Below are 22,459 nucleotides of genomic sequence, written 5' to 3'. Positions count from 1 at the left end.
GGGGGGGTTAAAGTGTTGGGCTACGGGGTGGTTGGGTTGGTTGGTCCAGGTGTCCCAGAGGTGTCCTCTGGAACGTTCCGCAAGTAGGCGGCCTGTCTCGCCAATATAGAGGAGGCCACATCGGGTGCAGCGGATGCAATAGATGATGTGTGTGGAGGTGCAGGTGAATTTGTGGCGGATATGGAAGTGTCCCTTGGGGCCTTGGAGGGAAGTAAGGGGGGAGGTGTGGGCGCAAGTTTTGCATTTCATCTTTTATCTTAGCCTGCTGGACACACTTTCCTCATTCTTGAAGAAGGGCTCATGCCCGAAACGTCGATTCTCCTGTTCCTTGGATGCTGCCTGACCTGCTGCACTTTTCCAGCAACACATTTTCAGCTTCAATGGTGTTACCATCACTGAATCCCTCATTATCAAAATACCATTGAGCAGAAAATTAACAGGACTGTGCGGTGTGTAACTCACCTCCTCACTCCCCAAAGCCTGTCCATCATCTACAAAGTCAGAAGGCACATGACACCAATTTATAGTCCAACAGGTTTATTTGAAATCACAAGCTTCTGAAGCACTACTCCTTTGTTAGGTGAAATAGAGGGAGGCACACAGGCACAGAATTTATAGATGGAGATCATTGCAAGATAATTCCAAGTAATTAAGAGTGCCAAAAGATAGTACAAATGGTGTGAGTGGAGTGTTGACAGGCTGAATAACAAGTCTTTGCAGGTGATCAAAAGGGTCAAACAGTGTGAATAGTGTCTGACTAGCAAATGAGGGGATGAATTATTATCTGACAGACAACTACCTGCCGATCTGACCAGACAATCACATCCATCACTTCGCCAGCCTGATAAAGACCTTTGCTTCAGACTTTCAGAGTATCCTGTGCACTCTCATCCTGTGTACTTCTCCCATTGGAAAAATCTACTGCCTTTTGAAGATGTACAAAGACAACATACCCAGACATCCCATCGTATCAGGCAACAGTACCCTGTATGCGAACCTCTCTGGACATCTTGAAACCCATTGTACAAGGAACCCCCAATCTCTGTCCCAACACTACAGACTTCTTACAGACACTCGTCACCCATGGACTAGTCGAACCATGAACATTGCTCGTCACAATGGATGTTTTGGCATTCTACACCAACATCCGCCATGATGATGGCATTGCTGCAACAGCCTCAGTGCTCAACACCATTAAGTGCCAATTCCCAGATGCCATCCTACAACTCATCTGCTTCATCCTCGACAACATCTTCACCTTTGACAACCAGCTCTTCATCCAGACACATAGAACAGCCATGGGAACCAAATTTGCAACCCAATACACAAACATTTCATGTACAAGCTCAAGCAAGACATCTTTGCTGCACAGGACCTCCAACCAACGGTTTACACCAGACATATTGACAACATTTTTTTCCTTTGGACTTGTGGTGAGAAATCACTGAAGAGACTACATGACGATATCAACAAGTTTCATACTAACATCAGACTTATCGCGGACTACTCTTCAGAATCAGTCTCATTCCTGGACACATGCCTCGCCATCAAGCACAGACACCTCAGTACCTTACTCTACTGCAGGCCCATGGATAACCTAGAATCTTGAATCCCTAGTGTGGAAAAGGACCTTCGGCCTAACAAGTCCGCACTGAGCCTCCAAAGAGTAACCCACCCAGACCCAATACCCCTACTCCTATATTTACCCCTGACTAATGTACCAAACCAACACAACCATGAACACTATGGACAATTTAGTATTGTCAATTCACCTGCCCTGCACATCTTGAGACTCTGGGAGGAAACCAGAGCACCCAGAGGAAACTTATGTAGACACTGGGAGAATGTGCAATTTCCACACAGTCGCCCGATGCTAGAAACGAACCCGGATCCTGGCGCCGTGAGGCAGCAGTGCTCACCACTGAGCGATTGTGCCACCCCAAATGTAACCAACCTCACAATGCTTCAATCTTTCTAGCTTCCACCTTAAGCATGTTGAAGAAGCCATCTCCTATGGACAAGCCCAGCGCATATACTGGGGCTGCTCCGATAAGGAGGAACGTGACAGCCACCTACAGTTGCTGAAAGGCACCTCTCTTGCCTTCAAACAACTGCCAAACCTCAAACAGACTACTGTTTGCAGCAAACTACCCAGTCTTCAGGACATCGACCACAACATCACACACATGGGCGGCACGGTGGCACAGTGGTTAGCACTGCTGCCTCACAGCGCCAGAGACCTGGGTTCAATTCCCGCCTCAGGTGACTGACTGTGTGGAGTTTGCCCATTCTCCCCGTGTCTGCGAGGGTTTCCTCTGGGTGCTCCGGTTTCCTCCCACAGTCCAAAGATGTGCAGGTTAGGTGAATTGGCCATGCTAAATTGCCCGTAGTGTTAGGTGAATGGGTAAATGTAGGGGAATGGATCTGGGTGGGTTGTGCTTCAGCGGGTCGGTGTGGACTTGTTGGACCGAAGGGCCTGTTTCCACACTGTAAGTAATCTAATCTAAGTAAACCCTGTCATGGCAACCTCTGCAAGACATGCCAGATCATTGACATGGATACTACATGGGAACACCATCCACCAAGTAGGTACTCATGTGACTCAATCAATGTCTACCACATATGCTCCAGGAAAGGATGCCCAAGGCATGATATAATGGCGAGACCATGCAGACACTGTGACAACGGATGAATGGACAATGCGCAACAATCGCCAGGCAGGAAACACTTCGGCAGTCAAGGACATTCAGTCTCCAATCTTTGGGTAAACATCTTCCAAGACAACCTTCGAGATCTACAACAACGCAGAATTGCTAAGCAGGAACTGATAGCCAAATTCTGTACCCATGAAGATGGTCTCAACCATGATCTTAGGTGCTATACGTAACCCCACCATGTTCTGTGTTTGTAAAATCTTTCTTACTATTCTGTTTTGACACCATCACCTTAATAACTTGCTATGATCTCTCTACCTTTATTAGTTGGTATGCTTTTGGGTTACTTGTTACTTTGGTTAGACCCTTACCATGCAACTCTGATACCTATCACGTTATTCCAGACATTTGATTTGTTTCTAGCACCATCTTATTTTTGATTTTTTTGTAATTATCTTTCAGCCTCAATTAATCAGATCATGGATAATCCCTTCACTTGCTATTCAACTGTTGCCACTTTACTCACACCATTTTGACACTTTCAATCACCAGTAAAGACTTGTTATTCAGCCTGTCAACACTCCACTCACACCATTTATACTGTCTTTTGACACTCTTAATTACCTAGAATTATCTTGTAATGCTCTCTCCGTCTATAAATTCTGTGCCTGTGTGCCTCCCTCCACTTCTACTGACATAGGAGCAGCATTCCAAATGTTTGTGATTTCAAAACCCTATTGGACTATAACCTGGTGTTGCGTGACTTGTGGCTTTGTCCATCCCAGTGCAACATCAGCGAAAATCCTGGAATTCATCCCTAAGGGCATTATGGTCCACCTGCAGTACATAAATTGCGGCAGTTCAAGAAGGCAGCTCACCACGACTTTCTCAAGGGGAACTGGGGACGCTCAATAAATGTTGACCAATGGACAATGGCCGCATCCCACGAACAAATAAAAGAAAATGATCTGGTAAAATAAAACCAGTGCTTTCTTTGCTTCCGAGAAAAAGATAACTTACAAAAATAGTTGGTTTTGGTTTGTAGACATTTTCATCCTCATGTGGGGGAATGCTCAGAGACAATTTTGTTGCTTGGGCAATAGGATTACTTTTGAGATCATCACGAGAAACTGGTAAGCCATCACCATGCTGCTTGTTGTGCAAATTTATCAGAACTTGCTTCATTACTGCCAATTCCTGAAACATATAAACATAACTGATATTAAAGCAAATAATCAACACAGACAAGCAACACAACCACAAAATGCTTTACTCTCCAATTTTGCTGCTAATGTACACTTGTGTTGATTTAACAAGTAAATTGAAAGATTCGTTTTAATATCTGATCTAAAATTCAAAAATAGACATTTTAAGGACAACCCACAATAAAGTGTGACAGTCTTTGATGTGTAAATGGTACAGCAAGGAAAAAGTCTATTTTCAACAAAATGTCTATGGGCATTAAACACTGGCACAATCAGAATGCCCATTTCCCATGAATAAATAAAAGGCTGTAAATTCACATTGTATTTGCCAAAGATGGTATTGAAAGAATAATAGACTTTTGCTCTGGCATAATGAATACAAACGCTTGTTTTTTTAATATTTGGGATGAAGTACTTGAGGGGATTTAAATGCAGTTCATGTACTTTCATAGGTATTTTTATGTAGTGAAGTTTAGAATCGGACTTCATTGTAGGTCAATCTATAGCATGTGGACTGCAGCTCATCACCACTTTTTTGGGGCAATTAGGGATGGATAATAAAATGCTGGCCCAGTCAGCACCGTACATGTCCCATGAGGGAAGTAAAACAGAAGCTAAGTTATTTTTGAGAGAGCTTGGAAATAACTTTTGAAAGTCAGAATCCCTCACAAGTGATCACTTGCTAGAACAAATACTGATCTACTTGACCTGGTAATTCTTGACTCAAAAACAGTATCAATAGGAGGGAAGTTGAGATCCAGGTATAGAATGCCCAAACATGGAGAGATTCATACACAAAGGAAATCTACAAGCAGAGGAACCAGAAGTGAAGTTACAGATGAAGACACTAAAAGAAAACAGGCTGAGCAAAAAGAAGAACACAACAAAATCTTATGAGAAGAAATAAATTTCGCTCAAGAAGACATCTGCTTATCAGGCAGAATTTGGAGGCGATATGAACGGCCTAAAAAGGTCTAAAAGCTGGAGATCTGAGTGAATTTCTCAGAGATGCAGAACAGCTTGATACTGAACCAGAAATGGCCAAATCGTCAATTGGGATGTGAAAGATTGATTAGGTGAAAAGGAACTCAGGAATGTTCAGCCATCAGGGATGCCATGTAACAAAGACAGAAGGTCAACAGAATTCTGCCTCGCTGAAGATAATCATAGCTGTGAAACTTGAACACAAAGCAGTTGTCAGAGAACGCTTTGAATATTGATGGGGAACGATACAAATGTTTGTGGTGGCATAATGCACATCTTCATTGCATTGACAAATAAATGTACAATTTACATTTTTATTTTACGTATCAATTGCCTCTTAATTCACATGTTGGATATAAGTTAAAAGCTACAAAAAGAGGAATCCTGCTGGCAATTTCTTTATTTGTGAGTCACAGTAAATTTGGTATCTTGGTTTATGGTTCCTCCACAAGGATAGCAATGTAAATGACTTCAATAAGTCCTCAAGTTTCAGAATTAATTGAGGAACAAACTTTCCAAGATTTATTTTAAAATGACTAGGTACATTAAATGAATTTTCATAAAACTGCACCATATGCTCCAAACACAGAAATCGCTGGGAAAGCTCAGCAGGTGTGGAAGCATCTGTGGAGAGAAAGCAGATTTAATGTTTTGAGTCCAGTGACCTTTCCTCAGAACTGTTGCTTTCTCTCCATAGATGCTGCCAGACCTGCTAAGCTTTTCGAGCAACTTCTGTTTTTGTCTCTGATGTACAGCATCTGCAGTTCGTTTGTTTTTTATTTAGCACCAAATGCTGATTTTTTAATGGGTGCAATGTACATGCAGTTTTATAAGTTAATGAGTGGAATTTTAATGTTTATTGGTCACCACAGCATTAAACCATCATTTAAACATGGTTGCTTATTTTTATTTCTGAGATCCATTAAGAAATAACATTAGAAAATTAAATGAGTAAGTAAAATGTACAGGGAGTAACAAAAGTCTAGATAGGGCCTCTTCCCCATTTCCCACCTGACAGTTGGGTAATATGAAGAGGATGATGCAAGTTAATCTGCATTTGAAAAGTTCAGATTCTATTTTTAAAGAGGCAAAATAAGGCAACGCTTTCTTTTGTTTTTATACCTGTTTAATATATTGCCCCCTTTACATTTAGTATTTAAAGTATTCATTGTTGGATTTGTTTTGGGGAAAAGAGAACATCATAGAATTTCTGTTCTGTTCAAACTTATCTCTCAGATGACACTGTTCCAGATTTCTTTCTGGCTCTTCCTATCTGGCCTCCTCAAAACACAGAGCACAGCATCCCTGAGTCAATTCCATCAGATCACAGTTAGGGAAAACAAGTCTTGCCCTCTTTTATGGCAAAGCTGCCATTAAGATAAGTTTGAATGTCCAGAGTGAACATTTATGAATAATGAATGAGTAGGGTGAGTGACATTAGTGGGCAGGGATGACTGGTAGGTTAAAGGAGTAATCCGTTCAGGGGCTAGTCAGGCAATTAGTGTTAGCATGGTCAGGAATGATAGTTGTGCTGGTCAGTGTGTAGGTGGGGTTAGCTGAAGAGTCAGACTGATAGTGATGGGGAATAAACGGAATGGGATCAGTTCTGCACTTAGCTCTGTACTTAATTGCAGTTTGCCTAAATTTTAAACATTCCTGGGTAACTATCCGATAAGTACAGTCGAACTGTCAAGTCTTCAACTCTAAGTTGAAGACACAATAGCAGGGAACAGGCGAACTACCCATTATAACTTAAAACCCCTGGACAATTCCATGGTGATGGGTCATATGTCTGGTCTCCGGTAATCCTCAGACTGGAAGATCTGGGTAGATGTTTAGGTTCACTGCAAGGATATTGACAGTTTCATTACCTCATCTTCAGTAGCACTTATTCATAAAATTTTGATAAAATGCTATTGGTTTTTGCATGAAAATGTATTTAAATGACAACTAAGCAATTACGTTTATGCAAAATAGCTTAAAAAAGGATTTAATTAGAGCAAAGTAGGAATTAGTATACCAGTGACTTGATCACTCATGTAAGTGACCGGACATTTTGCGACTCATATATAAAAAAGCTGTCAGTTTAGTGCAGCTGTCCTGGAAGGCAACACAGTTAATGTCAACTTGCTGAAGATGAGACCAGCTCAGTATGCAAAATTACTCCAAGGGAATTCACCGGGGCTGTTTTAAGTATAAAGGTAGATAAGTTATGATGTAAACCATATACTTTTACACGGAATAACTGAATGATGAAAGTAGCACAAATTAATTTGATTTGAGCACATGATCAAAGATTTATGCTCCAAGCATGAAGACAGTTTACAAAAGCAATTCTCAATTTCAAGATTCGGTGGATTGTAAGGTAAAAATAGCAAGAAAGATTTTGTTGCCAAACACTTCTGTTATGCAGCATGGGCCCTCTGCCAATTATCATGCCAGCTGAACCTCATTAATAGACATCTGGAGATACATTGGGCCAACAATTCTACAAACAGCTTTAAGTGACACAAGCAGGTTGTCTTCTTCAATTTTCTCCAATGGATTTCACTAGTGTGTCAGTTATAAAGTGAGATTCCTTTTCAAAAGGCACAAGGAGGCATGCATATTTGTTGTTCCATTAAATATGATGAATGCACCAATATCACCAACCCCACCAACTCCAAATATAATTACTTTCAAAATAATTACTTTAGCACTGAACATTTGCCGCATTTTATACCAGCTGTAATAACTGCTTTAATGATCTAAGGACTATAAGATACAGATGATGGTTCTCAAATTATTACATTGCAATTGAAAGATACCTGATATTAAAAACCAAACCTCCATATGTTGATATAATTCCATAGTGTGAATTAACTAAAACCATATTACTTCTTTATTACTAAACTTCAGAGGTTTAAGTTCATCACACCAAATCAATACATTCAGAAGCAATATAAAAATTGATTTGCAAAATGCATTGTTGTGAACAACACATAAGGTCTGATAGTGATACTCATTTGTGCCAGCAAGACTGGTATGTTTTGCGTAACATTTAGTCGAAAGAAAAATGCCCTAAATATTATTTTCGACGACCAAATTATCAATGTTTCATTAATGAAAGGATAGACCAGATCTAAATTTGAAGTTCTAAATTGGAGGATGGCTGATTTTGACAGTATGAGGCAAGAACTTTGAAAAGCTGATTGGGGGCAAATGTTTGCAGATAGAGGGATAGCTGGAAAATGGGAAGCCTTCAGAAATTAGATAATGAGAGAACAGAGACAGTATATTCCTGTTAGGGTGAAAGGAAACGCTAGAAGGTATAGGGAATGCTGGATGACTAAAGATATTGAGAGTTTGGTTAAGAAAAAGAAGGAAGCATATGTCAGGTATAGACAGGATAGATCAAATGAATCTTTGGAAGAGTATGAAGGCAGTAGGAGTATACTTAAGAGGGAAATCAAGAGAGCAAAAAGGGGACATGAGATAGCTTTGGCAAATAGAGTTAAAGAGAATCTAAAGGGTTTTTACAAATACATTAAGGACAAAAGGGTAATTAGGGAGAGAATAGGGCCCCTCAAAGATCAGCAAGGTGGCCTTTGTGTGGAACTGCAAGAGATGGGGGGGATATACTAAATGAGTATTTTGCATCAGTGTTTACTGTGAAAAAGGACATAGAAAATACAGAATGTAGGGAAATAGATGGTGACATCTTCAAAAATGTCCATATTATAGAGGAGGAAGTGCTGGATATCTTGAAATGCAATAAAAGTAGATAAAACCCTAGGACAAGATCAGGTGTACCCTAGAACCCAGTAGTAAGCTAGGGAAGTGATTGCTGGGCCCCTTGCTGAGATATTTGTATCATCAATAGTCACAAGTGAGGTGCCGGAAGACTGGAGGTTGGCTAACATGGTGCCACTGTTTAAGAAGGGTAGTAAGGTCAAGCCAGGCAACTACAGGCCAGTGAACTTGACGTCAGTGGTGGACAACTTGTTGGAGGGAATCCGGAGGGAAAGGATGTATATGTATTTGGAAAGGCAAGGGGGATTAGGGATAGTCAACATAACTTTGTGCATGGGAAATCATGTCTCATAAACTTGATTGAGTTTTTTGAAGAAGTAACAAAGAGGATTATGAGGGCAGAGTGGTGAACGTGATATATTTGGACTTCAGTAAGGTGTTTGACAAGGTTTCCCGTGGGAGACTGGTTAGCAAGCTTATATCTCATGGAATATAGAGAGAACTAGCCATTTGGATACAGAACTGGCTTAAAGGTAGAAGACAGAGTGTGGTGTTGGAGGGTTGTTTTTCAGACTGGAGGTCTGTGACCAGTGGAGTGCCACAAGGATCGGTGCTGGGTCCTCTACTTTTTGTCATTTACATAAATGATTTGGATGCAAGCATAAGAGGTACAGTTAGTAAGTTTGCAGATGACACCAAAATTGGAGGTGCAGTGGACAGCAAAGAAGTTTACCTCAGATTACAATGGGATCTTGATCAGATGGGCCAATGGGCTGAGAAGTGGCAGATGGAGCTAATTTAGATAAATGTGAGGCGCTGCATTTTGGGAAACAAATCTTAGCAGGACTTGTACACTTAATGGTAAGGTCCTGAGTGTTACTGAACAAAGAGACCTTGGAGTGCTGGTTCATATCTCCTTGAAAGTGGAGTCGCAGGTTGGTAGGATAGTGGTCAGAGCATTGAGTACAGGAGTTGGGACGTCATGTTGCAGCTGTACGAGACACTGGTTAGGCCACTTTTGGAACATTGCGTGCAAATCTGGTATCCTTCCTATCGGAAGGATGTTGTGCAACTTGAAAGGGTTCAGAAAAGATTTACAAGGACGTTGCCAGGATTGGAGGATTTGAGCTATAGAGAGAGGCTGCAGAGGCTGGGGCTGTTTTTCCTGGAGCGTCGGAGGTTAAGAGGTGACCTTATAGAGGTTTATAAAATCATGAGGGGCATGGATAGGGTAAATAGACAAAGTTGTTTCCCTGGGGTGGGGGAGTCCAGAACTAGAGGGCATAGGTTTAGGGTGAGAAGGGAAAGATATAAAAGAGACCTAAGGGGCAACTTTTTCACGCAGAGGGTGGAACGTGTATGGAATGAGCTGCTAGAGGAAGTGGTGGAGGCTGGTATGATTGCATCTGGATGGGTATGTGAATAGTGAGGGTTTGGAGGAATATAGGTCGGGTTCTGACAGGTGAGACTAGATTGAGTTGGGATATCTGGTCGGCATGGACGAGTTGGATCGAAGGGTCTGTTTCCGTGCTGTACATCTCTATGACTCTGTGATTAATTAATGTTCACATTGAATTAGTTTTTCTTGAAATTGTAAACAGTTGATTTTTGAATAAGAGTTCAACTTCCACTGCGGCAGCTTGAAAATTTAAATTTAGTTTTAAAAAATTTCGAAGTAAAATGATAGCAGTACAAATTGCCATAAAGCTGTTGGATTGATGTAAAAAACCCAACAGGGTCAGTGTCGTATTTCAAGAGAGTGTAAGTGGATATTATGTTGTCCAGTATTCCAAGCTAAGTTTCACAGAAGAGCAGTTCGTAAAAATCAATGTACAAAGACTTGGAGGCAACCTTGCGATATTAGTTGGAAAGGAGTTGCGAGATCGAAGACAGGCACTAGAGTTAAAGCGTATATTTTTGATTAGCAGGGATACGTAACAAGATACAGCTTTTCATAATATTCATCAACGCATTGCATAAAGGAGGGGTCTTGTGGCAGAGTTGCAGTGCCCCTATCTCTGGATCAGGAGGTCCAGGTTCAAGTCTCACCTGCTGCAGCTACGTAATTATATCTCTGAACAGGCTGAATAGAAAACATCTGGATCAAGGAATAGACAGCTTTAAACCAAGCTTTGATTACACTAAGTTGAGGTGGAGTAAGTATTGAAGATGGGAGAAGCATGTTATAAAAGGGGTCAGATTAGTTGAGTGGGCACAGCTGTGACAAATGATAAACCAGGTTATAGTCCAACAGGTCCTTCATCAGGTGGTTGTGGGAGTGACGCTCTGAAAGCTAGTGTGCTTCCAATTAAACCTGTTGGACTATAACCTGCTGTTGTGTGATTTTTAACTTTGTCCACCCCAGTCCATCACCGGCATCTCCAAATTGTTTTAATTTGGAGTTTATTTGGATAAATAGGTGATCATTAAAGAAAATAAATGCATATTTTCCAAATACTGAGAAACAAGGACTAAATAATCTGAGTGTCCATGTAAATAAATCACTAAAGTTTAGTGTGGACAGACTTAATCTAAATGAATGGTGCAACTGACTTCAGAGGTAAGGGTAAAGTAGTCCACTCCTGGTTTATGTTCTTGTCCAGGCTTTTCCAAGCTGTGGGTCATGAGCTCCAAAGCAGCAATGGCTACCATGGAACAATGACTGAGGGTAAAAGTTATGCAGCACCTTTATCACCTGAGTATTTTTAAAACTGGCATGGCATAATCTGCTGAACTTAGAGAATGCTATTTTGAAAAACCTTGAGAAGTAGGTGCTCTTTTGTATTTAAAACTCTGAGAATTAAACAGCCCCCTCTTCACTCTCTCAGCTCTCCCCCCAGTGCCACTGTTGCAACTCTCTCAGGTAGCACACCATCTACCAGTTATTGCCTCTAATCTTCCCCCATAACTAAAATGAAGCATCAAATTGTGGTCATGACGGGAAAACGTTTGAGAAGTATGTTTTGATTATACGCAGAATTAAAGATATTTTTATGCACATTCTTCAAAAACATGACAAAAGCGCATCAGCCAGTACAAATGGATTCAAACTCAAACCTTGAAAATGTTAGTTTTATTCTAGCCACACTGCCATCAATATGCATGCTGTTATTTTTCTTACTCTAGTTGTTCAGCACAAGAGGAACATAAATAATTTGAAGAATCTCACAGTAATTAAAAGTATAATTTACAGATATCTTTGTATATGATTTTTATACTAATAGCTTATACTATTTATAAATTCCAGTGTACCAAAGACAAATTTCAAAAACCTTGAATATGTTTTTATCGAGTATGTGGGTAGAATATTCTTTGTTGACTGTTTCTGAAGAGTTATTTTCAATGAAGATTACAAGTTCTTATCAAATCTGTCACAGTAGCACTGTTTTGTGCCTGTCAAACTGTTGGAAGTAAATATGTTTAACTATTGTAGAATGTATTTCAATTGCTTCTGTAATGGCTAAATTTGCAGGTGCGCACATTGTTAAATGAAGGTACCGCATCTTACAATTACAATAAAATGTTTTGATAGGAATGGCACTTACAGATACCCTGTACATTGCCCTAACATCCAATGTGTTTAACATAGAAAATCCCACTAAACTTCCACATCAGGTACATGCTTAAAAAATAATCCGGTCACTGCCTATTGTTCTTCCAACAGCATAAATAGCCATTCGTACATGACCATTTCTTACTATAGCTCAATTTCTTTGTTCAATCAGTTATAATTATATAATTAGTCCAAGTGAACATTAACTTACTAAATTCTCTTGTTTTCCATGGGTTGGTACATCTGTTATGCCAGCAGCTTGCAAATCATTGGAACTCGTGTCGCATTTTCCCCCACTGAAATTAACTCATTTCAATCTTTCGTTCCATTCTGACTTAGAAACAGCTTTTGAAAACCCCCAAAAAATAACAGTAACCAATTGCCTTTCCTATTTCTTATGTCTTTATGTCCTGCCAAATGTAAGATAATTTGAAAACAAATACCTCTCGTTGGTTCAAGAGTTTCTCTAGATCTGCTGCCATTTGGTTTTTCATGCGAAGTAAAGCAGCTTTCTCTCTATTTGATTGACTGAAAAAAAAAGCAGGTACATATTTGAGCATAGTAAGGACCACATGTTTTATTTAATAAAGGCTTTTTCCCACTTGGAATACTTAAGTTGAATAAACAATTATTTCACAGTATTTACAAACATACTACAACTTTTAAGATTAATGCATAATCATGGGCTTCAAATAAATTACTCACAAAGCTTATTTTGATGAAAAAAACGCAACTGAAAAATGACAATTATATAACTGAAAAATGAGATACCAGGTCAGCTGAAAAGATGTACTTGGGGGTTAGGTTTAATTATACACAATTATACAGTGAAGCTGGTATTAAACGTAACTAAATCACACAGGGAACAAGTAGCTACTGCTAAAGTTTAGCAGAGCCAATTTCTAGTAATGGCATTTAATAAGTCATGTTTGGTGGTCAGAATGGTGCAGAAACACCTCGAGATATTTTTACGGTGAACTGTGCTGTTCAAGATTTGTCATTCGCTATGTGCCAACAACACTTGTCATCTGCTGTTTGCAATTGATCCAATTCTCACCTTGAAGCACGGAATGAAAACCAGATTTTCTGGCAGTATTGAAAAGCAGCAGAAATATTTGCTGGTTTCAGAGCTTTCAGGCTCTGAGGTAGTAGGTTGCCACGTTCACACTTAAGACTAACTAGGTGATCCACAGAAGTTTGTACTCTGCTCAGATCTTAATTGGGTTGGAAACAGGAAGTAAGTTCCACCATCAGCATCACTACCTGTCAAGCAAAGACCTAGGGGCACGAGGCTAAGAGGAAGAGACTCTTGCTCACGATATCATCATCTCTGTGTCTGTTTAAAGAGCAATTGCTTTGTGCTTCCTTTCTGGCAAAATCTCCAAGTGTTTTGCGTATGTAAAGCAGCCGCTGTTCCATACTTCACTGTGGATTTAATAGGAATAATTGGCACAAGAGCATAAATGACATGGAAACATCATGCTAAGTTGGTAAAAGGTCATGTACTTGAATCCACCTGGAAATCTGTGTCTCACACTTGCATTTCCATGCTATTTTGTGTTTAGAATTAGCTCAGTGTATTTAATAGTTCAGAAGAAGCGCTCAAGATCTACCAACAATTTAGGTCCCCATTTTGCTGTTTTTCCATTAATTTGAATTAGGTTGAAGGAGTGCACTACTACTGTATTCCCAATACTCCATGGGTCACAAATTAAATAGAACTACTTTTCCCAATTATCAAGATGACCAATTAAATGCCTTATCCATATCAGGTTTTAAACAAGATGCAACAACCAGGTTTCTTAAATATATTTATTGCTTTACTTTCAAAATAAATTTATTCAATTATGAAGCATTAATTAGTTAACATACGTAGTCAGTAATATACAAGTATGAATGCTGATTCCTCTAAATATTCCCAAAATACACACAACCACACAAACTTACTCTTCAGAAAAAAAGAGATAATTTCTCAGTTTTTCTTGAAAAGAAAATAATAAAGCATATAATGTTCCAGAGTTTGTTGTTCTGAAATTTTCGTACCTGTCTCAAGAGTCTTGAAGACACAACTTGTTTAAGAAATACAAGCTTGAGATATTCCCTCAAACACACTTTCAAAAGAGCTAACAGGTTTCATGCTGAACTCAGCAAGAGGGTTTAAGTTCAGAAACTGGAAAAATCACCGAAGAAGCTTGTTCTTAGCAAGCTTTCCTCCAACTGATTCCAATAAAACAAGAATCTCTCTAAGGAGAAAGTGAGGTCTGCAGATGCTGGAGATCAGAGATGGAAATGTGTTGCTGGAATACAATTTTTCCAAACAACATATTAGAAAAAGTATGAGTGCAGCTTAGTATGATACAAGAGCTCTCAACCACACATTGCACATGCCTGCTACAAAGTCTTGGCAATATCTTGATCACCACTTGTTAAGTTCACTTCCAAGCCACACAACAACTTGATATGGAACTGTTGGTGGAATCTTTCCAATTTGAACAAGGTGGGCATTGGCAAGTGAGTTGGGAAACTAGGATGAATTTAAAAGAAATGAGATTTGCAAAAATAGTCCTATTATGCAACCAAGTTTTGAACAGTAAGATGAGAACTTCAGCAATGAATGATGAGAAGCTTTTTTGCATCCATTGTACACATTAGCATGCCATTATTATCTGATTTTGCCTCAATGACAAGTCATATCCAATCCTCCTACCTGCCGGACAGAAACTACAAAGCGACTATTCCCAACATGAAAGTCAGAGTGGGTACCAAGTGGCTATAGCTCACTGCTTGCCTGTCTGGGCTGCCACCTTAAACTGCAGTTACCAAACATCTCAGGACTTATCCACAGAGGTTGGCATAAGACCAATGCCAGACTCACCGCACTTCAATACTGCACTATGGAATGCATTGGCACCTTTTATTGTAATGCTGTGGCCAGGATATTTTGCACCCAGGGACAAGCACCCATTTCACAGAGTGGACCTGGATGCACCTCAGGGTTTTTCACTTGCTGTCTTAGCAAGCATTCTCTTTGTGCTCATTTGGATGCTCATTGAATCTCTGCTTTGTCTTACCTAGATTATCTTTTTCTGTGTTGTCCCCTCAGCCAGAGTTTAAATGCTGACAGTATCACTGTCTTGCCTTGCTATTTAACACAGACAGAACGCCCTTCCTGAAGAAGGGCTAATGCCTGAAACGTCGATTCTCCTGTTCCCTAGATGCTGCCTGACCTGCTGCGCTTTTCCAGCAACACATTTCCATCTCAAGAATCTCTCTAAGCCAGTCACTCTTCAAAACAACCCCAATAGGCTCTACAGCAAAACAAGCAACTATCACATCATGTGAATTTACAAAAATTAGAAGAAATCTGTCCACAGTCACCTTGGAATGAACTTTTCAAAAGAAACCACTCTAGCTATTTTTACAAAGCTTGAAATAAATATTTTTTTTCTGAAATCCTTCTAAACATAAGATCTCTAAACAATATCAAATATGATGCATCTTTTAACATTGAGTAAGATCTGAAGAAAGTGTGAAAATGCAACATGGGAAGTTTCTGTTTCCTTGACAGTTTTCGTGGTAATAGTACAACCTGCTGAGTGTGGAAACGGATCACCTGGGACTACGTAACAACTTTGTGATGGCAAGAGAAGATAAGATCGAAAGCAAGAGATGAGTTATGAACTTCTGCAAGAAGCATCTTCTCTGAGGATTTTTTCAGCCAACAGGGTTTCAAATATATTAGATTTCAAATCTTGTCTGACAGGGATTGACAACTGATGCCAAAACAGGGAATACTTCTGTTAGACGATACACCTTGGAGCTACCAAAATAAACTGTTGCTGAGGATGGTTATCCTCATACTTATTGCCTGGTTCTTTGAGAATGGTTCACAAATATCCAAACTGTTAAGACTGTCAGAGGCTATATCAGATAAGTTATTGTGAAGGCAATGAAAGTCTGTGTCACATAAATTTAGAAATGCTTTGTTAATTGTAAACATTAAATCTAGTCCAAAAAGACCTAAATCTTGCTTAGTGCTGCACAAGATTTTTTTAAAACTTAATTCAGGCTCAGGTCACATGTAAAATTTATTCACCACCTCAAGCTCCAGGTCATTATCTATTTTTATGTTGCATTATAGACAGACACTTTAAATTAACTCAATATTGTTACTGATGATTTGTAGATATTCTGACTGAGGCCTGGTGATAGTCCTGGCTAACAAATTCCAATTTAAATTCAAGTTCAACTAAGGTTCAATCTTAGTAAAACAGATTCAAAGCTGAACTAAGTTTCAGATATGGCTGCAAGATATAAAAGAAAGTTACTGTTTCATAATGCAAAAATGTTCAAAAGTACAAGATGTGGCTGACAGATACGAAGATGGACTCCTTTTATCACCACTTGAGTTACATGGTCAATCAGCAACAGGATAGGATAGGACAAAGGCAAAGCTAGAAAATATGCATTAACTAAGCCCTCAAAAAATTTGACAATCAATGCAAAACATTGTCGTTTTGGTGTATGTGCAAGGAGTGTTCAATATTGAAATTTGGTAAGTTGACCTTAAGTTATATTAGCCGTGGCAATGTTTATTGGGTAGATAAGGTGAACAAATGCTTTAGTAGGAAAGCCAGCTCGTTCTGTTAGATAGGTACAACAAAATCATTGCAAAAAGATGAATATTTTGAATAACACAAATGCAGGTCGAATCATAAATTTGGTGGTACTGTTTGGGATTATAACAGTATTTACATTCCAAATTGTTGCATTCAACATGACTTTAAACATATTCTTTAACTGCAGTATTCTTTTCTGATTTTTGATTGACATCTGCAGTCCAGTTACATGGGACTAACCTTATGTCCTGTCTGCCTTAACTGGCTTTGGCTGTTTTGAGCTCTGGCTTCTCATGTTTCCTGCAGAGTCCCTCAATGATGCTTTGTTGGTTCCTTTGTCTTGATTATAATGTCTAAAGACCATAGTATGAGCCCTAACGGGCATATTAATGGCAGTCCAGATCTATTTCCATCACTTTCCTTCATTTTACAATCATTTTGTGTCTGCAGACTGCCTGTCATTGACAGTGGATGATAACAGTTTCTCCAGCTCAACTTGGAGTAGAGCTAAGGGACTCTGTCCCTTTGTCATTTTCTCAGGCTGCATTACGCTGTGGAGAACTTTTGTGTTTGATTCAATCCTAAGCTCAGATGTAAATCTCACCTCCCACCCAATACTAGAAAACGTTATTTCCATGTCTGCACCATCACCTACATCATTGTCACTACCACCAAATCCTGTATCCACACAGCTATCAATTATAAACTGGATTTCTGGAATTCGTCATCCATTGCCAACGTGATTCAACATAAGCTCATGGAAAAATTATAAAAAGGAATTAACATCTTGATGGATTTAGGAACTGCACGAGAAAGCGAGGACTGCAGATACAGGAGATCAGAGTCGAAAAGTGTGGTGCTGAAAAGCACAGCAGGATGCTGCCTGACCTGCTGCACTTTTCCTGCACCACACTTTTTGACTAGGTTCAACTGCAGAATGTTTGAAAAGCCAAATACAATTTTTCCAAACAACATATTAGAAAAAGTATGAGTGCAGCTTAGTATGATACAAGAGCTCTCAACCACACATTGCACATGCCTGCTACAAAGCCTTGGCAATATCTTGATCACCACTTGTTAAGTTCACTTCCAAGCCACACAACAACTTGATATGGAACTGTTGGTGGAATCTTTCCAATTTGAACAAGGTGGGCATTGGCAAGTGAGTTGGGAAACTAGGATGAATTTAAAAGAAATGAGATTTGCAAAAATAGTCCTATTATGCAACCAAGTTTTGAACAGTAAGATGAGAACTTCAGCAATGAATGATGAGAAGCTTTTTTGCATCCATTGTACACATTAGCATGCCATTATTATCTGATTTTGCCTCAATGACAAGTCATATCCAATCCTCCTACCTGCCGGACAGAAACTACAAAGCGACTATTCCCAACATGAAAGTCAGAGTGGGTACCAAGTGGCTATAGCTCACTGCTTGCCTGTCTGGGCTGCCACCTTAAACTGCAGTTACCAAACATCTCAGGACTTATCCACAGAGGTTGGCATAAGACCAATGCCAGACTCACCGCACTTCAATACTGCACTATGGAATGCATTGGCACCTTTTATTGTAATGCTGTGGCCAGGATATTTTGCACCCAGGGACAAGCACCCATTTCACAGAGTGGACCTGGATGCACCTCAGGGTTTTTCACTTGCTGTCTTAGCAAGCATTCTCTTTGTGCTCATTTGGATGCTCATTGAATCTCTGCTTTGTCTTACCTAGATTATCTTTTTCTGTGTTGTCCCCTCAGCCAGAGTTTAAATGCTGACAGTATCACTGTCTTGCCTTGCTATTTAACACAGACAGAATGCCAGGCAGCCTGTAATGGTTGTCAGCAGTCATGTTTCTCCTGTGGAAATGTTTTCGTAAGGCACCATGCTCTGTTAATGCCATATCTGCACCATATGCTAGCAATGCTCAAGACCAGAACACCAGATGTGTATCAACCAAATGGTCCTGCTTCAAAGTCTAAGGGGAGTATTCCTCAGCCAAGTCCAGGGGTCCTGGCACACTAAGTGAAAGGCGGAGGTGTTCAGGGTCAGGGGTTCCGTCCTGCTATAGTCTTCTTAATGAATGTGCACTTGCATAGAAATGTCAGCTAAGCCACCTACCTGCACTGAGAAATGTTTATTTTTGTTTCCCATCCCACTATGTGTATGATGAAGGGCAACCTCTGGCTGACAGTACTTGACAGGGTGCACAACTGGCCTTTAAACAGTGCCAGCAGCGGGAATCACAGGCAGTCTTAGCAGTGGTTAGTATTAATGCCTTTGGCAAGACAAAAGATAATATGAGGCAAGTGTCATAGAGGCATGGTGCATAAGTACTGAGGCAAGAATAGATTTCAGGGACTAAGTCGTGAGGAGAGATTTTGCAAATTAGGCATGTTTTCTCTCAATTTAGAAGGTAATGGGGCGATCTGATCAAAGTCTTCAAGATAGCAGGAAAAGACAGGGTAGATAAAGATAAACTACTTCCACTGATTTGAGATTCTAGAACTGGGGACACATAGTCTTAAAATCAGGACTAAATCATTGAGGAGAGATGTTAGGAAGAATTTCTACACACAAAGGATGATAGAGATTAAGAATTCTCTTCTACAGATGGCACTTGATGCTAAATTAGTTGTTAACTTTAAATATGAGATAGATAAATTTTTTGTTCAGCAAAGGTGTTAAGGCAAAGGAGCCAAAGGCAAGTGCATGAAGTTTGGCCATTGATCAGTTATGATCTCATTGAATGGTGGAACAGGTTCGAGAGTCTGACTGGTATACTACTATTCCTACGCTCCTATCTCACTAAAGACAAATTATGCTCCTCTTAGAAGAGAATTCCTGTGCCTTTTGCCAATGTAATTTATGTAGTAGCAACTTTCTGCACATTTTACTCAGCTTCCCACAGCTGAATGAGTTGACAGTAAATCAGAGAGAAATTCAACATGGTCCATGGATATTAAAGGTGAAAATTAGTTTGCATTTTTCTAAGCATCAAATGTTTATAACACAGAAATGAGCCATTTGTCCCTGCAGGCATATACAAATGTTTCTGCTTTACCAAAGCCTACATATATCTTACTTCAACTAGCCCATCAATCTATCATTCTATTTATTTCTTCCCCATCTTGAATTCATCTTTGCTATTTAACCCAACCATACGATAGCAAGCTCCACATTCTAATCAATCCTTGGGTAAAGAAGTTTCGGCCAAATTCCTTTTTGCATTTAGTAGTGGTCTTCTTAGATATGTGGCCTCTAGTTCTGTTCTTGCCTGCAAGTGGAAACATCATCTTCTTGTGTATTCTATCAAATGATTGAACAGATTTAAAGATCTCCAACACATTGCCCTCAAAACTTTAATTTCTGGAGGAAGAAACAGTCCAGCTTGTTTTCTTTTCCGATAAATATAACCTCAGTTAAGCTAATAGTTGTTGATATTTACCATATTTCATTCTCCAGTTGTGAAAGTTTTTCTTTATAGGTCTGAATCTGAGTGTCTCTCTGGCGTACTGTCTCAATAAGATAGCTGTAAGGTTGCTGTGCTTGATTAATCAAGGTGTTGGCATTTGCAAGCTGGAGAAAGAAGACAAATATCTTGTGATAATTACTAACAATCTTATTGTGTAACACTTGAAATATTCACAAAATCAGTCACTAATTGTGCAATAGCTTCGAACATAAACTTGAAATAATTATAAATTAATGTTTTTGGAAGGGACAAAAAAGAAATGGTGAATTGCTTGATGACGTTTTAAAGCAACAAAGACAATGGAATGAATACTAGCACCAGTGATTTCATGGATTCTAATGGATATAACTGTTAGTTAGTGGTTATTAAAACTGAGTTTTCAATTCATTTAATCAATTAACATTAAGTATTTAGACTCATTTGTGGTCTAACAAAGGATTATTTACAATGCCTATAAAATATTCTGTTTAACTAACACTCAAAGAAGTGGCAAGTAATACACTTAAAGGATTTAATTTATATACATTGCTAATGCACTACAAGATTCACAAAACAGTCCTTATCAAATCATACCAACTGCCCTCTCACCAATACTTAACTTATTATCTTTGTCCCAAAGGTAACAGGACTAGGTTTATATGGAAACATACATGGTACGTGTGTCAAAAAAAATCTAGATATTACAAGACCAGGAAAAAAAATAAAACTGATAATGAACAAGAATCTAACAGCATATAAAATGCACTTACAACAAACACAATTTGTGGATTATCATGTCTCTATTATTTCTACAAATTGATTCCTGAGCCTCTTGGCAAATGCTGGAGGGGTTTATGATCATTTTCAGACTACTGATCCTAGTCATAAGAGTCATATAGCTTAGTAACAGACCTCTGGCCTACTTCGTCCATGCTGACCAGACATCCCAATCTGACCAAGTCATATTTGCCAGCATTTGACCCAATCTCTCTAAACGTCCATTCACACAAATGTCAGATGTCTGGTTTGCAATTGCACTTAAACGTGTCCTACTCATATCCCTATCCAGATGCCTTTTAAATGTTGTAAGTGTGCCTTCTCCAACACTTCCTCTGGCAGCTCATTCCATATACACATTTGGGGTTACAAGTTGCTGCAAGTGCAAACCAGACATCTGACATTTGTCTGAATGGACAAGCAACTGTAGATCTCCTTAACAAATTGGATTGAAGGATTGAAAAATTAATTTTTCTGTGTGAAAAATTTACCCCTCTGTCCACTCTCACCTTGAACCAATGCAATCTTTTCGACCCCTCCCACCCGAGGAAAAAGACCTTGGCTATTCACCCTATCCATGCCCCTCATGATTTTATAAACCTCTATAAGGTCACCCCTCAGCCTCTGATGCTCCAGGGAAAATAGCTCCAGCCTATCTAGTCACAGATTCACAGAGATGTACAGCACGGAAATAGACTCTTCGGTCCAACCTGTCCATGCCGACCAGATATCCCAACCCAATCTAGTCCCACCTGCCAGCACCTGGCCCATATCCCTCCAAACCCTTCCTATTAATCACTTCCTCTGGCAGCTCATTCCATACGTACCACCCTCTGTGTGAAAAGGTTGCCCCTTAGGTCTCTTTTATATCTTTCCCCTCTCACCTTAAACCTATGCCCTTTACTTCTGGACTCCCTGACCGCAGGGAAAAGACTTTGCCTATTTACCCTATCCATGCCCCTCATAATTTTGTAAACCACTTTAAGGTTACCCCTCAGCCTCTGATGCTCCAGGGAAAACAGCCCCAGCCTGTTCAGCTTCACCCTATAGCTCAAATCCTCCAAACCTGGCAATATCCTTGTAAGTCTTTTCTGAACCCTTTCAAGTTTCACAACATCTTTCCGATAGGAAGGAGACCAGGACTGCACGCAATATTCCAACAGTAGCCTAACCAATGACCTGTACAGCCGCAATATGACCTCCCAACTTCTGTACTCAATACTCTGACCAATAAAGGAAAGCACACCAAATGCCTTCTTCACTATCCTATCTACCTGCAACTCCAGTTTCAAGGAGCTATGAACCTGCACTCCAAGGTCTCTTTGTTCAGCAACACTCTCCAGGACCTTATCATTAAGTGTATAAGTCCTGCTAAGATTTGTTTTCCCAAAATGCATCACCTCGCATTTATCTGAATTAAACTCCATCTGCCACTTCTCAGCCCATTGGCCCATCTGGTCCAGATCCGGTTGTAATCTGAGGAAACC

At 39.7% G+C, this 22,459-nt stretch overlaps 1 protein-coding gene across 1 annotated transcript in view; it reads right to left on the bottom strand.

The window, feature by feature from the left end:
• pibf1 (progesterone immunomodulatory binding factor 1) overlaps positions 1 to 22,459 on the bottom strand; it is a 135,321-nt gene that overhangs the window by 6,254 nt on the left and 106,608 nt on the right. The window contains exons 15-17 of the mRNA XM_043691368.1: positions 20,190 to 20,320; positions 12,572 to 12,656; positions 3,675 to 3,851 (exon numbers count right to left, since the gene is read on the bottom strand). Coding sequence (XP_043547303.1) covers positions 3,675 to 3,851; positions 12,572 to 12,656; positions 20,190 to 20,320 — 393 coding nt within the window. The remainder of the gene's footprint in view (positions 1 to 3,674; positions 3,852 to 12,571; positions 12,657 to 20,189; positions 20,321 to 22,459) is intronic.

Source organism: Chiloscyllium plagiosum, chromosome 6 (genome assembly GCF_004010195.1).
Source record: "Chiloscyllium plagiosum isolate BGI_BamShark_2017 chromosome 6, ASM401019v2, whole genome shotgun sequence".
Classification (NCBI taxonomy): Eukaryota; Metazoa; Chordata; class Chondrichthyes; order Orectolobiformes; family Hemiscylliidae; genus Chiloscyllium; species Chiloscyllium plagiosum.
Note: the sequence above shows the minus strand (reverse complement) of the source record. Positions and strands in the feature narration are given on the sequence as shown.